This window comes from Alnus glutinosa, chromosome 8, assembly GCF_958979055.1.
Source record: "Alnus glutinosa chromosome 8, dhAlnGlut1.1, whole genome shotgun sequence".
Taxonomy (NCBI): domain Eukaryota; kingdom Viridiplantae; phylum Streptophyta; class Magnoliopsida; order Fagales; family Betulaceae; genus Alnus; species Alnus glutinosa.
The window spans coordinates 16,527,000-16,544,246 of NC_084893.1; the positions used below are offsets into that span (position 1 = coordinate 16,527,000).

The 17,247-nt window shown below is 36.1% G+C and overlaps 1 protein-coding gene across 1 annotated transcript; it reads left to right on the forward strand.

Moving 5' to 3' along the window:
• The first annotated feature begins 384 nt into the window (after positions 1 to 384).
• Positions 385 to 9,323, forward strand: LOC133875298 (cold-responsive protein kinase 1). The gene is made up of 7 exons (XM_062313390.1): positions 385 to 617; positions 4,344 to 4,494; positions 4,646 to 4,761; positions 4,920 to 5,130; positions 5,409 to 5,646; positions 6,453 to 6,603; positions 8,614 to 9,323. Exons 2-7 carry the CDS (start codon positions 4,422 to 4,424, stop codon positions 8,995 to 8,997), a joined length of 1,173 nt encoding a protein of 390 aa, XP_062169374.1. The 5' UTR covers positions 385 to 617; positions 4,344 to 4,421; the 3' UTR covers positions 8,998 to 9,323.
• Positions 9,324 to 17,247: the final 7,924 nt, after the last annotated feature.

Genomic DNA, 17,247 nt, shown 5'->3' on the forward strand with positions numbered 1-17,247 from the left:
ATTATAACTATCAGGCTTCTCTCCGGTTAAAAATCATCTAAAAAAAATCATGTTGCCAAAACAAAAGGGTGTGTCCTTTTTCATTTTCATCTTGTCACATAAAACATGTCATTTAAGAATGCATTTAAAAAATTACGAATCAGAAAACGCAAAGGAATCTTAACAAAAAGATATTTTTTAAATCTAATAATATAAAAATAAATATTTTTAAAAGGTACTTTTTGAAACCGTACGTACCTCAAAGATCAAAGATCAAAGATCAAAGATAGACAGATAGTAGTCTGCCGTGGGTGACTGGTTGTTGGGCATATCATTTACCAGCACAGCAGCCGAGACATGTTGACAAATTATTATTTACGTGCGACTTCGTCTCACCAACAGCCTCTGTAGCCTGTGGGCATCTCTCCCTCATTCCTAAAAGTCAGTCTTCTTCTAATAATTCTGATCTCTATTATACGGAAGAGAGAAAAAGTCAAAATGCCTTACGCGTCTGTTCACTGACGTTGTGAAGACCCCTCTTGCCTATGTATTAGAGTCCCTTAACCTGCGCATCCCTCATCCTTTCTTTCTCTCCACTCCGTCAACGTGTTCTTCTCTTCCTTCTCTGAGCTCCTGAGGTGAGTTTCACATCTGGGTTTCTTCTTTTACTTTTGAAGCTCCATGTTTCTGTATTTGGTTGAGTATGTTGTAAAAGGGACTGTTTTTTTTTTTTTTTTTAGCGCTAAGATGTCTTTGTTTCGGTATTATTGCCTCTGATTCTTGTATGTACTACTTAACAAATGGGTAGATTCAAGATCATCTTGGAAAGAAAGCTTGTTAGATCTTTGGGTTTGTACCTTTTCTCAAGTCTTAAGGAAAGGATGGTTCAGAAATATGAATTGTAAAGTTAAATACCCGTATTGTTATTTGAAGAGCAATTTGACACAACACTATACTCACATGTAACATTTGTGTTGTGTGAATTACAACTATACCTTACATTTTCCATTTATGATGACCATACATACCAAATAGCAATCTTCCTAACTGCCTGAATATAACCTGAAGAATTTTTGATAAATTAAAAATTGAATTCTAGGAAAATTGTCTAGAATCCATTTGTGAATAGAGAAAGTTAGCACCAAATCAAGGTCTAGTCTAGGCCTTGGGGGATTTTGTCTATAATTTTTCGGTCATCTGAATCAAAACTGAATGATTTGGTCCAGGGTGAAATGCCCGTGTTAAATTAGCAATTACTCTGAAAGCTAAGCTTATCGAAATGTTTTGATATGTTTATTTAAGTATTCCAACATTCAGAGGACAGAAGGCATAGCATATGTTGGTTGAGGGATTAATAAAAGACATGATGACTTGCGACTCAATTATGATAAAAATCATATAGAGTTGGTTGACAGAAGTGTTTTGTAGTTAATGGCTAGTAGTTGCGATGTGCAAGACCTACATCATTCTCAACTTTTTGGTTTTTGAATTAACCCAATCTGTTGGATTTTATTTATTTATTTTTTTTTATTAATGATAGCATGGAAGAGTAGTTGCAGAGGTATGCATTTCATTGCATTTTTATGCAACATGGCAACATACCTGTTGTTCCAAGTGGCTGATGAATTGATAATGTTTCAGTTGGCCCAGGCTTCTCTCTAGATTCCATGTGGATGCAAGGGCATCTCTACCTTCATCTGATCATAATGTGTACTGGAGCCATTTTAATTTTATGTATACCGAGTAGATTTAACCTTTTGTGTGGCTGACCTGAAGCATCAAACATGTCTCTAGACAAGAGATGCAATACTGCTGATCCAAAAAGAAGCAAGATATGAAGGAAAATCAAAGTTATAAAAGCAATGAACAAATACAGTATAAATAATTTATGTCTATTAAGAAGGTTGAGTTCAAGGAAGTTTAATCATATAGAGTTGAAAACACAGTGCATTAGGATTGGTCTCTTGTGCACTTAAACTAATACTTCGCAAATAGAAGGAAATATTCAATGTGTTTTATCTGATGCAAATGCTGCTACTGTAGACTGGCCATAACTGTCACGATAATGATTTTGAATTTCAATCATAGGAGATTCTACTGCCTGGATAGTTACTTCAGGTCTTCTTTAAAATGGAAAGCTAGCCTCCTATAAGAAGTGGCTTTATACTGATTGACAAGATGAGTAACTGAATCACCAAGTAATAATTATGTGAAAAATTTACTTGTTTTGATATTGTAAGGATCTAAGAAATCCATACTCTATAGGTGGTGATTCAAAAGTACCTGAAAAACTTCTCTTCCCTGTTTGAACTTGACCTCTATTCCCACTAAATTATCACCAAAGTTATGTTTAATTTCAAAAGCTTCAAATCAGAAAACAGGTCCGTCGAGTTTCCAAGTATATAATCCTATGTAATAGCCTAACGTCCCTACTAGAATAATGTTTAGGACAGTACTTTATAAAAGTAATTCCTTCATCTTGTAGCTTGGTGAAAAAAAATAATCCTTCATCTTGTATAATTTGGAATGAGATTATATAGGGGCCATCAAATTTTAGATTTAAGTACATCTATCAAATAAGAAACGATAGCAGTTGCTCTTTAGCATTTAAATTCAAAATCTTGATGTCTTTACTGATGGAAGACGTCAAGATTAAAGGGAGGAGAGAGGTGTTGAATCTGAAAAGCTCCATCAACTACAGCGATGCGAGCATGCCCTCTAGGAGTAGGAAAGGAAAGGCTCAAGTGCTGTAACGTTAAGTGCTCCTTGTGGGTTTCGGGTTTAAGGGTAGGTTCTTGTGGGTTTTTTTGTTGCTTTGAGTGCTCGTTGTGGGTTTGTTGTTGGGTGCCATCGAAGAGGATTTCCATCGGGTTAAAAAGGGTAAGCGTCTTAATATTAAAGGGAGGAGAGAGGTGTTGAATTTGAAAAGCTCCATCAACTACGGCGATGCAAGCGTGTCCTATAGGAGTAGGAAAGGAAAGGCTCAGGTACTGTAGCGTTCAGTGCTCCTTGTGGGTTTCGGGTTTAAGGGTAGGTCCTTGTGGATTTGTTTGAGTTTTTTTTTGTTGCTTTGAGTGCTCGTTGTGGGTTTTGAGTTTAAGGGCTTAGGTCCTTGTGGGTTTGTTTGGGTTTCTTTTTGTGGATTGGTTTTGGTTATTCCTGTGTATATTCCCTATGTACTTATGGGCGCTTTACGCTTTTTAATAAAACTTTTCTTACTTATCAAAAAAAAGAAAATGAATCAAATGGAAAGGGAACGACAATAATATTTTTACTTCTGCTTATTTAGGCTGGTAGTGGTTTTCATTTTTCTGATGGCCAGGGTTAGGGTGGTAATAGTGACATACTAGAACAGTCAGTAGTTTATCCTATGAGATGAACGGTGTATTTGGACAGCTTATGTGGCGGAAAATATGGAACACTACCTCCTCCAAGAAAGTAAACTTGAAATGGTTCCTTTGGTTGCCAAGTTTTGAAAGATTTGGTTCTTTAATAAGTGTCAATTTGTTCTCTAAAAAAAATTAGAAGGAAAGAGAAAGTAACGAAATAACAGTTTGATTGGTGATAAAGAGAGCAGTCATGTAAGCAGCTTACTAAATATGCTCCCACTTTCAAAATTTTAGCTGCCAAAATAACTCGTTTCTGGTCACAATCAAATTGAAACTAGATGTCTTGGTCCTTTTATATATACTCCTAAAATCTTAATTATGTTTGAAGCTTCTGTTTTCCGCTGGTGGTGTAAATATATCTGATTTCTTCCATCGTATCTGACCCCATTGGTCTGGGCAGGACTATTTTACTTCTTGCCTGGTCAGCCTGAAATTTTAGGGGGTCCAATTATTCTGTTCCTATCTGAAGTACTGTTGGCTTCTTCCAATTGTCTTAACTTTTAGTTTCTTAGGCAATCAATTGGACATTTTAATGCCCTGTGAAGATTGGTGTATTACAACGAAAGTATTACGTAGACAAAGCACTTTTGTGATTTTCCCTTCAGCCAAAGATGCATGAGTGTATCTTTCAATCTGTGTGGGATGATAGATGCAAATATCCCCTTCCAAGACCATCATAAAATTTATTTTTTAAAGCCTGTAGTTTAGCTGTTTTGTGTTTTTCCTTCAATTTTAGAGTAGGCTAACCCCAATGTTTAAGAATTCACATTCCAAGTAGGAACAAAGAGGCTATTTCTTTTTGACTTTTTGCATGTCATGCTTTACTTTCAAATTCCATTAAATTTTGTAGACCATTTACTTTGAATCACCCGGATTGTTACTCAAAGAGATGACATCCTTTTCAATTTTTTTATGTTCCTTTCCTCCTGATAATGCATAAGGAGTAATGTATATTTTCAATGGTTGAGTGGGCAGGTCTTGGAAGTGTTTTCATTTGAAGCCATTGTCGACAGTTTGACATTGAAAGGCTGGTCACGGGTGTATCATTCAGTTATGACTTGTTTTCCGTTCTTATTCAGTAGGAAGGGGAAATCGAAGCCAAATGAAAGCTTTGATGTTGATGATGGTAAACCCATGAACTGGTTCAACAAACAATAATAAAATATCAGATATTTGAGGACAATTTATTTTGTTTCCTCACCAAATAATCACTTTCTGAGAATAAATATTCTTCAAACAGAATAACTTCTGATTTTTCTCCTCGCTTTTCTGAACAGAAATTTCAAGCATTCACAATGTGAATCTTTACACTTACAAAGAATTGAAAGTTGCCACAGAACAATTTAGTGCAGCCAATAAAATTGGGGAGGGTGGTTTTGGTTCTGTCTATAAGGTAACTGCAGATTTACTATTTTAACATGTACTTTATATAAGCATTTGGTCATGTCAAAATATATATATAAGCATTTGGCATGATATATAATTTTTTATTATTTTTATTCTTTTTCTCATGATTTATACCTCCTTAAAAATATTATTGTGGATTGTCAGGGACGGCTTAAAGATGGGAAGATTGCTGCAATAAAAGTTCTTTCAGCTGATTCAAAACAGGGAGTGAGGGAGTTCTTGACAGAGATTAACGTGATCTCAGAAATAGAGCATGAAAATTTGGTTCAGCTCTATGGCTGTTGTGTGGAAGGAAATCATAGAATTTTGGTCTACAACTATCTTGAGAATAATAGCCTTGCACAAACTCTTCTCGGTAAATTCTTGATTTCCTTGTCTTGGAAGTCCTTACTAGTATTATACTATTGAACCTTTGCTTTGTGCCATGGAGAAATCTCTCTTTCATAGAAATTCTTTTATGGGAAGAGTTTCAGGAATACATATTTGTTAAAATTTCCTTTCCTAATATATATCTATTACTTCAAAATAATCAGCATAAAAGCATTCAATTTTTAGTGGACATGGATCTTACACTGGCACTGATAATTGTTAAATCAACCAGCACCTAATGCCCTAGAACCTTTTCACTTCCAGGTGGAAGTCAGAGTAATATCTACTTTAATTGGAGAACAAGGCTGATCATTTGCATTGGAATTGCACGTGGGCTTGCCTTCCTTCATGAGGAAGTACGACCGCATATTGTTCACAGAGATATCAAAGCAAGCAATATTCTCCTTGATAAAGATCTAACACCCAAGATTTCAGATTTTGGGCTTGCAAAGCTTATCCCAGCCAACATGACTCATGTTAGCACACGTGTGGCAGGAACGATGTAAGTTCTAGTATTTTTTTACCTTGCTTAATTGTGTTTTGGTTTTCTAACTAATTGTTTAGTCTAAATTCAGAACTATGGTTTATCAATTTTATTCTGAGTACATAATTTTTGAAACGTAACTTAATTTTTTTTTATTATTACTGTCTTTTTGGATTCTGTGAAAGTAATGAACAGTTGGTGAGGGATTAACATCGGGCCCATAAATGAAAATGAAAAGCCATCTTGTTCAGACTGTCTTAGTCATCCAATTTTGGGGCCACTCATTAGCATTCCCTTTTTTTTTTGTGGGGGGGGGAAAGCACTCTTTAGCATTCCTGGATGAGAAGAAATTCTCATGTCCGGTTTTGCAGTTGAGATGGAATGAAAATGAAAAGCCATCTTGTTCAGACTGTCTTAGTCATCCAATTTTGGGGCCACTCATTAGCATTCCTTTTTTTTTTTTTTTTTGGGAAAAGCACTCATTAGCATTCCTGGATGAGAAGAAATTCTCATGTCCGGTTTTGCAGTTGAGATGGAATGAATTGAGAAACAACCATCTAGTATAACCCCAAGAAAACTGGAACGATAAATATTTAACAGTCACTCTTGTCAATTTGGTTGATAATCGTGTAGGAGGTTCTGTTGGTGGGATCCCTATGTGACAAGCTTCTTTCATATTCTTTCATAAAATGATCAAGTGAAATCTCTATTTGTCCACCGACCCCTCTTCCCTGTTTATCTCTTCTTTCGCATCCTTTCTTTTCTTTGTTTTGGGTTTAGAAAACACTAATGTCTTCTTTTTACATTTACATTTATTGTTTTAGAGGCTATCTTGCTCCAGAATATGCAATAAGGGGGCAATTAACGCGGAAAGCAGATATTTACAGTTTTGGTGTCCTGCTTGTGGAAATAGTCAGTGGGAGATGTAACACAAATACACGATTACCTATTGAAGAACAGTATCTCCTAGAAAGGGTATGAATTTCTTATTGACCCCTTAAAGAAATTGTCAGATGTTTTCCTTTTCCTAAAAATGGAAATTGCATAGATATTCTGTGATTTTGTCAGATGAAATTAAGTGGTGACTTCCTGGTTGTGAAATTGTCAAAAAAAAGTTCTCTTATATTGTTGTGAAATATGTATAGGCATCTAGGTAAAAATAATCATGTTGAGTTAGTAGTGTATTATGATGATGTAAAGTCTTTAATTCCTAAAAGTGATCCCAATCTAACACATTTTGTGGGAAAAAACCCAATTTCAATGGTAAAGTCTGAAGTGCCCTTTAGTATATCCGTGCACTAAATGGCACCTGTGTTGTATTTTTAGTGTGCCCTCAAGGCACATGCTTTGTCAGCATAAACTATCATGGTTACATTTGCCACTTTACATAAAATCTTGAACCTTCCTCTTCCTTGTTAGTGATGGTGTTAGTGGACTCTTATGTAATAAATATATCTATGAATGAGTTGATGTAGGACAGAAGAGTTACCCAGAAACGATGAGTCATGTTTAGTGTGACCAATGGGAATTGAGGTCAATCACATAGGAATTAGCATAATTATCTTCTTTGTTTTGGAGGGTTCAAGACCATTGGCTGTCATCTAGGAGATTTAAGACTTTAATCTTATTTTATTTCTTATGTTGACCGAGTCGAGTCTAGGATTGCTACTATAAAAATAAAGGGAAGTACTAGCCTTAAAGGATCTAATCGGGGTTGTTTTAAGTTTTAGCAACAGAGTTCGCACCAATGATAGGGCTTGCAGGCAATCTATCTGTGAAGACAATCCTATTTGCATTGATGACGATGCTATAGATGTGGCTGATCATTGGACAACGTTGGAAGATAATAACGTAATAGTGGATACGACGTTGTTGAAACATATTAGTATGCCGAAAGATACCATCATGCTAGCATATACAGAAATATCAAAGGATGCAGGTGTAATGAGTGATACAAACATGATCTAATCACCCCTTCCCCTCCCCTTGGGGTTAAAAATTACTTTTAAAAAATAAAAAATAAAAAAACAAAAAAATGAAAGATACAAATGTAGTAGGAGATACGGACATGATGTAGAATACATATTTGCCAAGGAGATTGGATGGAACAAGAGATAAAGATTGAAGTGCTGATAGATACATTAGTGCTGGAATATATCATGATGGTGGATGTTATGGTGACTGATATTGATTCCATAGGGAGCCAAGATTATGGAGCGGTGGATATTTGTGATAATATTGGTTTTTCTAGCTAGTGTGGTGTTCAAGGTTTTGAAGTGGTTAGGATGGAGCATCAACTTGGTGGAATTTTTGTGATAATGTTGATTTTTCTAGTTTGTTTGCAGTCAAAGTGCTTCCCACCAATCAAATATGACTCTCTTTCTCAAATGCATTTCTCTGTTCTTAAAAGTAAACTGTTTTTCTTTAGGATGGAGTGGCTTGCATTATAAAGATTAAAAGGGAATCTTTATGAGATAGTTGTTCACATTATAATAATGAAAAGAAGAATTTTGTCCCCAAAATACAAGATTAAACTTTTAGCACTGGTATTAGGAAAAATAGCATTAGTTTACTGAAGCATAGTCGAATTTTACTAAGATGATGATTATATATAGAGAGATAAAAATAACTTAATGTTGATATCGTTATAATATTTAGTCTCCTTGGAAATGGAATTAATCGTCTTCTTCCAGACAGCTCTGCCATTGCCAGCGTTTCTTGTTAATCAAACCATTCTATTCTTAATTGGGATTTATATGTTATGCAACTTTTATTTAAAGTTGGTCATCTTTCAAGATCATCTTAAAGCCTGAACTTTTCATAGGGTTTCAATTGTACGAGTGTGAAGATTTCTTACCATGAAAATCAGACTGGGTTTTCTTAAGAAATATCTTAAAAAATTAAAAGATGAATTTAGTTGTACTGGATAGATTATTTGAAATCATTTTAGGGACTGGTCATGACATGTGGATTCTCCTGTTGCAGACTTGGGGACTTTATGAACGAAAGGAGCTGGTTGGACTGGTAGACACAGCACTGAACGGTGATTTTGATGCTGAGCAGGCTTGTAACTTTCTAAAGATTGGTCTTCTCTGCACCCAAGACAGTCCGAAGCTCCGGCCGTCCATGTCAACTGTCGTCAAGATGCTAACCGGTGAGGTGAACATTGATGACAAGGAGATAACAAAGCCAGGATTAATTTCTGATTTCATGGACCTCAAAGTGCGAAGCGATCAGAAAAATAAGCCTGAAACAAACAATACATCTTATAATGTTTCCTCTGGCAACCTAGAGAATTCAACGGTGTCATTAGGAACTACAACTGCTGCAACTATGACCTTTACTGCACTATGTGACCGGAGCTTTTGAACATCAACATGAAGAATTTGTCAATTCAAATTTTATTTGTTCTCTAGTTTTGGGTTTTTCAAGGCTTGTTATCTTGTGTAAATTTTACTACCTTGTTTCTCTCCAAACCTTTTCACGTTAGACCTAAAATCCCTCAATTAAAATTTAATTTATACTAGTTTTAGGATTTTCTTTTTCTTTTTTCGAGGCTTGTTATGTTGTATAAATTTTACAACCTTGTTTCTCTCTGTTCTTTTTCACATCAGACCAATAGCCAAAGGAACCCTCTTGTAAATCAATGGACCTGGTTTTTGATAAGTTGAAAGAAAGTTTCCTGGTTTTTTATATGGATGGAATTTGTTAAGTTTTTGAATTGTCTTGTTCAGTGACAAAGGAATTTTGAATGTAAGTTTTAGATCTAGGATTGTGTTCAAGACAAGTTTGGAGCTGAAACGAAGATAAATCAAGAGCTGAAGATTTGGATCAATCAAACTCAAATTGGATCGATCAAATATGTCTAGACAAGGAAAAGTTCGTTTGAGAATCTCACAAATTTGGATCAATCAAAAACAATTAGATTGATCAAATTTAAATTGAATCTATCAAAATTTTTGCAATGAAATTTTACCCTAGCCGACTTTGCTCAAATAACCTTGTCTTTCCTTTGTCAATATGAGCATCATAACCCATGACTTTGGGTGGATAAGAGAGGCTATTTCACTATTGGTCTCAAGATTTTTCATCCATGTTCTTGAGTCTAAACGGTGCCTAATTATCTCCTTCTTGTGAGAAATTCATGTCTAGAGAGCTTTCATTACCTCTTCTCTTGGAGTGTTTCTTTCAAACCACAGTGTTCATCATCAAACAACCTTCAACCTATCAAAGTTTCAGTAAAGGAAATCAATTAGAAGAATTGTCCAGGGATTCTAGGAGAACTATTGTGGTAGCGAGCAAGTGGGTCGCTTGTCTAGTACAAAAGTGTGTCAATTGCAAAAGTTTTGTAAGTATGAACATCTCGTAATTTCTCATTCTTATATAGTGGATTGATTTCCTGAGTTTAGTTACCTCAGAGTGATTTTACTTTTAAAGAGTTCTTTAAAAGGTTTCTACTTTGTCACAAAATTACTTATGTTGATTGATTTATTGCTTTCAAAATATTTGGTGATTGTTTGTGTGATTGATAACCTTTAAATTCGACATTATATTGAGAACACCTATTCAACCTCTCTTCTATGTTGTTTGGAGTTTTAAGCTATATTTTTAAATGGGTACCATATCAAGGTTCACTTTGTGAATGATTAATTTCCTCGGTGTGAACTTTGACTCCGCTTCAAATGTCTCATTCTCTAGCTCCCAATACCATTCCCTATTTTGATAGATCCAATTATGCTTATTGGAAAATCTGTATAAGAGTTGATCTCAAGTCTATATACGTTTGAACTATCGTCGAGTCTGGATGGAAACAACCAGACAAGCTGTATTGAAAATGATAAAGCAATGAATTTCATATTCATGGCAGTTTCACTAGATGAATTCACACATATATCTATTGGGAATTGGTTTGAAAAAATATGTTTGCATGGCGGAAAATAAAATTACTAAGCCGAGATCGAACTTTAAGAAGAACATGTGAAGAAATATGTTATTTTAAAATAAATTGTAAAACATAAAATACTTACTTGAAGAATTCGGCCACTCCTTAACTTTATGGGCAAGATTTTGCTCATTGCTCATTGACGAAAAACGTGTGATGAGATCTTCTCACCAATGATTGATGATAACCAAAAGAATGGGCTCTCAACTTGCTCTTAAAAATTAAACTTATTTTTTAGAGTTATCTTAAGAATATTAGTTCTTAGTAAAAACTAAATAACTGTAGCTAGGACTGATCAAATACCCGCGGATCCGCCCCAACCCGCACGCCCCGCCCCGCCCCGCCCCAAAAATCACGGGTTTTAGTTGATTTTTTGCGGGTGCGGGTCAAAAACTGGTAAACCCGTGCGGGGCGGGGCGGGTTGCGGGTTGGGGTTTTTAAAAACCCCGGGGACCCGCCCCGCCCCGCACCCGCCCCGCACATTAAAAAAAAATAAATAAAAAAATACACATTTACAGACTTACAGTGCCGCACGCCCGCACCCCCCCTCCCCCCTTCATATTTTTCCTTTCTTTTCTTCGTAAACCCTAGCGCCGCACACACCCTTTCGCATCTTCTTCTTCTTCTTCTTCACGATTTCCTACCGAATCATGCGTGCTACATCTGTTCAAATGGAATTATGGAAGTTGATTGGCCTCGCTGAGTCACCAGGAACAGCGAGAAGATCGTCGACGCTCCGAGGAGACCGGGAACGGCCGGCAGATCGTCGACGCTCGCCTCAAGAGGCCTTGCCGTCGTCGCCGAGTCACCGATCTTAAGGTCACTGATCTCTAAGTCTCAACCCTTTTTTGTGATTTGTTTGAATCTGGGTTTTGTGATTTGTTTGTGATTTTATTGTTTGAATCTGGTATAGTGGTATTGTTTGAATTTAATTTTCTTGTTTGGTTCCTGAGAAAATCTAGATGTTTCTAGACCTAGGTATAAAACCCGCATATACCCGCACAACCCGCACCCCCGCCCCGCATCACCCCCGCACCGCACGGGTTCTCCCCATTTTGTGCGGTTTGCGGGTGCGATTTTCGCAACCCGCAGGGGTGCGGGGCGGTGCCAAAAAATGGGCATCCCCGCCCCCCCCCCCCCCCCCCCCCCCGCCCCATGCTCAGCCCTAACTGTAGCAGTTGCTTATATCTTTTGAAGAACTACAAACATATCTATTTATAGGCTCTCAATACTAGAAAAGTGTGAGATATAAGTAATGTGGGACAAGATGTATTAAGTGATTAATATCTTGGCCCATGCATCATCTGCTATTCCTTTGGGCTTCGGTTTCATCCCAATGCCCATTCTCCCCTTTTGTATCCCATACACAGTTTCTCTCAAGCACATGTTTTTTAATAAATAAAAAACAAGCAGCTCAATAAATAAAAAGCCTCATATGGTTAAATTAAATCAACTTGGTAAAGGACCTAAAGGAAAAATAAAACTAGCCAAAATAGTTCCGACTATTAAGTCACTATTTAATTACAATTGATTCCATTAAACAATTTTAATTGCACTCTAATTTATATATTTTTTTAAAAAAAATAATTGATCCTTTAAACTTACTTAATATTGACTTTTGACTCCTCCATGAAATCTTCCATAGCATAATTAAATTCAAGATATTGCCATTTATTTCTCTACCTCTTTATCCTTGAGTCACTAATTTTATCCATTATTCTCATACTCGTGAAAGTCTAATCACATGTACATTATATTTTGGTATCTCATACCAAAAAGCTCCAGCCAGAGACTGAGAATAATCCAGTCCATAAAATCTATCTTAAGGGAAAATTTCTTATCTTTTAATAGAGGACTTGGTTTCCTTCTTGAGAAAAGCTTTCTCACAATGTTAATTGCGACCACCCAACGCACCAAGAATGTTGACCACCATTTGGGTCTCACCCATAATGCATCAAAGTGATCTACACATCTAAGTACACAATCCTTTCAAGATTTAGAATCAATATCATTAGTAGTCTTGGGAGCATGGGTTTTTCCTATCGATAGTATTTTAGTGGAAAAACAACTCCCATGGTCCGTTTAGCGCATAACAACTGCACATCAACCCAAAGCCTCCAACTTCGCCTGATCAAGATAAATCATAGAGATTCAATGTGTAACCGTCTTCGCAATTGGAATGCCCAATTCCATTACCGACTGTGAACTATAAAAAAAATTTAAGACTACAAGGATTATGGACTAAAATCTTGTGTGATAGCGCCGTTACTCACACCATAGACCATATTCAATGTAATCCAATAGCCTTTCACATGCAAAGTATACATAAATCAATATTAAGCATGTAAAATATCATATGCCTTATGGTAAAAAATATATCAATGAATAACAACTTTATTCATAACAAATTTATATGTCAACAATACATTGGGATTTAGAGCATAAACCCCAACAATATCTTAGTGGGAAATTGCTAAGGATGCATGGAATACTTTAGAAATTACGCATGAAGAAACAAGAACTAGACGAAATAGGGAGAAAAAACTCGTTCGGTAGTGACAGTAGAAACATGGAAAGTCAACACAAGACGAATCAACCTGTCAAACAAATGATAGAGTAGACATTTTGCATAACTCAGACAAAGTAGACATATTTTGAAAATCCAGATGCCTTGGCACATCACGCTCATAATTGTGGAATTGAAATCTCAAATAGATTTCTTCTTGCTCAATGAAATCTTGGGGGTAAAACTTATCAGTTAGTTGTATATATCATCAATCTTAAATGATTTGTATGCATCTTTAGGTCTTAAAGCGACACTAGGAATAAAAAGTTTTATTGCATGCTCACTAAATCTATTATTCGGTTCTTGCAATTAGAAGTCTATTGTAGTAGTAAAAAACGTTAACTCTAAATGATGCTCCATTGTAGTCGAAGATTTTCCATCTTGACGACAGGATCGACCTCGAGTTATAGCGCAATGAGTATTCATATTAAGAACATCATTATCATGTTGTTCACAATAATTTAATAGTATTAAGCAGCAGCTCTCAATCATCATCTCTCATCTAATGAATAAGTGATTTTGTAGTTGAAACTACACTCATAACATTTAAAATGTCTTGAGAATTTTGTTGCAAAGGTTGGCAAAGAGTATTTGTGATTCCCATAATCGGTTTCATTAAATGAAATATCAAAATAAATTCAAATGGCATTGATACCATGTAAGCCTTCTGTATCACCACGTTGAGAATAATTGGCTTCTTTCTTAGAGGTAGTGTTGAGAATTGAGCAAGTTGCACCAAACATTCTTATCAAGCTACAAACATATTGAAAATGAGAAGACTATCGAGTATCTCCAGCTCGTAGCAAAGTACCAATTTGGTTTGCTCCCATTCCAGTCTCAATTTCATTAGAAGTAATCATACTTTCAATCTCTGCAGCTTGAGCAGATTGCAATCATCATTACATTTAGAATAACCAACAACAATATTGATAATAGAAGTCAAATGGATAAAGAACTGATGAACATATTTTGCTTCTCTAGATTTTGCAGTTAAAGTTAATTGTAGTTTATGAGCCAAGCAATGCACATAATATGTATACGAACATTCTCTAAGAAATAAAGCTTGTAACCCACTTCATTTACCACGCATATTACCACTTTCATCATATCCTTGACATGGAATATTCTCAATTTGGAAGTTGTAATGAGAAAAGACATCACATGTTTTCATCTAGCATGATTTTGTTGTTTTTCTGTCTATTTTTTTTTTCAACATAAAAAAAAAATAGGGGAGAAGATGCAGAATTTTATTTTTTTTCTTTTAATAGCTTTACAGATATTGTATGTATTTTTGCCTGATATCTCAGTTCATTGTGCACTGATTGACTATGCTTTTATATGATTGAGAGTTTATGCCTAATATCTGCTAAGTTTTCTTGTTGCATCTTAATAATAGATAGTTGATTTTCTCATGCAATTGAAAATTGTGTACTATCCAAAGCTCCCTTAAGGTACATTTTTTTTACTCTAAGTTTAAGCTTCTGGAAATTCTGATAAGAGAGAGTTTTTTTTTGCTAAGATGGTCAAATTGACCAACTCGCTAATTGAACCTAGAGCCTAAATATTCTAGCATTCTCTCTAAGTTGCAGGACCAAGTGATAAAAAAGCATTCAAAAATGAATAAATATGGATAAATAAAAAGATCAACTGCTTTTGTGCTATAAATATGTACTTGCACTTGTCCCTACAGAAACAGTCAGTGACTAAATTATTGGGGAAATAGACGGTCACTAAAGGACTAAGTAAAGAAAAGTGTTGCATCTTAGAGGGAGTGTATCAATTGAGGGTGGCTAGGCCCTAGTAAAATAAGGTTTGACTTTTGACTGATTCTTCATTGAATATTTCTCTCTTGTTTAGAAAATTCAATTGCTTTAAGTCATATCAGGAAACATCATACCTTATTGAGAAAGCTTTCACACACACACACACGCATTGCATGAGTTGAGTAATCTATTTAAAATTTCTATCTGCAGGAAAATTTGTATTTATTGAATACTTAACTCTCAATTATATCTTTGCATTTTTTTGAAATGCTATTTGACTGTTTTATCAATTGATTATACATGCATGTTCTGAAGCTATTTTTAAGAAAAATATTTTGTCTACAAATTTTCCTCCAATTTTAGATTTTCAATGTGAAGCGTCTGGACGAACCTACTCTTGTGTCCTGACGGTTAAGTAACATGCCCGGACAAGCGCGGTCTTGCCGATTGCTAATCTAGCAGTGGACCGTCTGGACGAGTGTGTACCACGTCTGGACGCGATCCTTACAGGTTCTTATCCGTCTCTTTACTTTCTCTGCCATCTGCACACCATTGCATTTTTATTGATTTATCATGTCATGTCGTGTGTTTGTCTCGTGAATTTCTCCCGAGATTTTAGCATTCTCTGCATATCTCTTCTCATTCCATGGTATTTGTTATGTCTTCCTTTATTCTTTTAAGATCTTGTGCTTTTTAGAATATTGGAATATTTTCTTGAGATATTGTGCATGCAAATCATTTTCTGTCTATGTGTTGGGTGGATATTGATATATCCATGCTATTTGGATTACTATATTTGCTTTTCTAATTCTTGCGCATCTAAATTGCAAGCTGTCATAATACCACTTTATTTTTGGAACTAACATGAACTAATATTTCTTTGTGGTGTTATTTTTGGAGATATTTCTGTTTAATTTTGTTTCAGAAATATGTCATCCAACGGCTCCCAGCACAGTGTCCGATAGATGGACCCTTTGAAAAATTAATTTTGTTTGAGGTCATATGTTCAAAATTTTGTCTCAGGATTTAAGATGAGCTTTTTCCCTTAGCTCATGCATAGCCTTCTGTAGCATCTTCCTCAAATCTATATCAGTTAAAGGTTCAATGGAGAATCTTCACATTTATCTTGCAGACCAGTTGCTTAGAGGAAGTCAATCTGCGGATAACCAATTTTAGGCTTTGCAAAATCAAGCGACTGAAAGTTTTTCAATCTATGGTACCTGGCTTCAAAGAGCTAGAAGCCGAAGTAGCACAAATCCAGCTTTTTGTACGGATTTCTCTCCGCCACTTGCTTTCAATGGATTAACAGGATTTGGTACTTGGAGGATTTTTGTTCCACTCTTTTGGGCCACTTGTAGACTCTTCTCCATTATTCCTATTTGTTTTGGATTTTAGAACGTTTTTGTTTGTAAATTTTATATATACTCTATTTACCCTTATCCTGTTGAGACATCAAGGAGGAGTATTTTTTTACTGTGGTCAAGGGGGAGTACGTTAGTTTTTGGACCAGGAATGTATTTTCAAACCGGTCAAGTGACTTTTGTCCCAAAATGGCCTAAGGGGGAGTTTATTAGTTTTTTATTGTCTACATTCTGTTGACAAAATCACTATCATGTATTGTTGCTACTCTCACAGGGATACCGTATTTTCTAGTCTTCAGTTTATTAGAGTTTATTTCTCTAAAGATGAGTTCAGTGTCACAAGCATGAAGAAGGCTATTTCACAAGTTCCACGAAGATTCTGTGCAGATTCCAACTTAGAGAAATTGAATCCCAAGATTTCATTCAGATGACCCTGTTTAGAGTTCGGACGCTCATCAGTCAACAACATCCGTCTCATCAGTCAGTAACATCCGTTCGAACGACGTGGCAATACCGTCCGGGCACCCATCAGTGTTGAGAAGCTTCAAACAGTTCAAGGTTGCATCCGTCCAGACGTCATGGCAACACGTCCGGACGCTCTTCAGAGTTCGAGAAGATTCCAACGCTCCAGTGCATCCGTCCGGACGACATGGTTATACCGTCCGGACGCCAGTTAGAGTTTGAGGAGAATTAAGTTTTCCTTCGCACACACAGATTTGGGAAGACAGTTGCAATCGTCCAGACGACAACTCTACACCGTTCGAACGCTATCCTTGATAAGACAAGACGTGGAGAAGAATTGCAACCGTCCGAATGTCAAGGCAATACCTTACGGATGCTATTCCTTATTATGGTAATTGCATGCAGCACAGGTGCAACCGTTCGGACGCTAGGGCAACACCGTCCGGACGCGACCTTATTCAGGAAAGAAAATTAGCGCTTTTTGGAAAGTCGGTTGCACAGCTAACCGTCCGAACATCCTCAGCT

Bases quoted from the DNA above. Each gene is read 5' to 3' on its own strand.
- LOC133875298 (XM_062313390.1), top strand. From the start codon at position 4,422: ATGACTTGTTTTCCGTTCTTATTCAGTAGGAAGGGGAAATCGAAGCCA. The intron at 4,762-4,919 runs GTAACTGCAGAT...GTGGATTGTCAG, and splicing joins GTTTTGGTTCTGTCTATAAG to GGACGGCTTAAAGATGGGAA. The intron at 6,604-8,613 runs GTATGAATTTCT...CTCCTGTTGCAG, and splicing joins AACAGTATCTCCTAGAAAGG to ACTTGGGGACTTTATGAACG.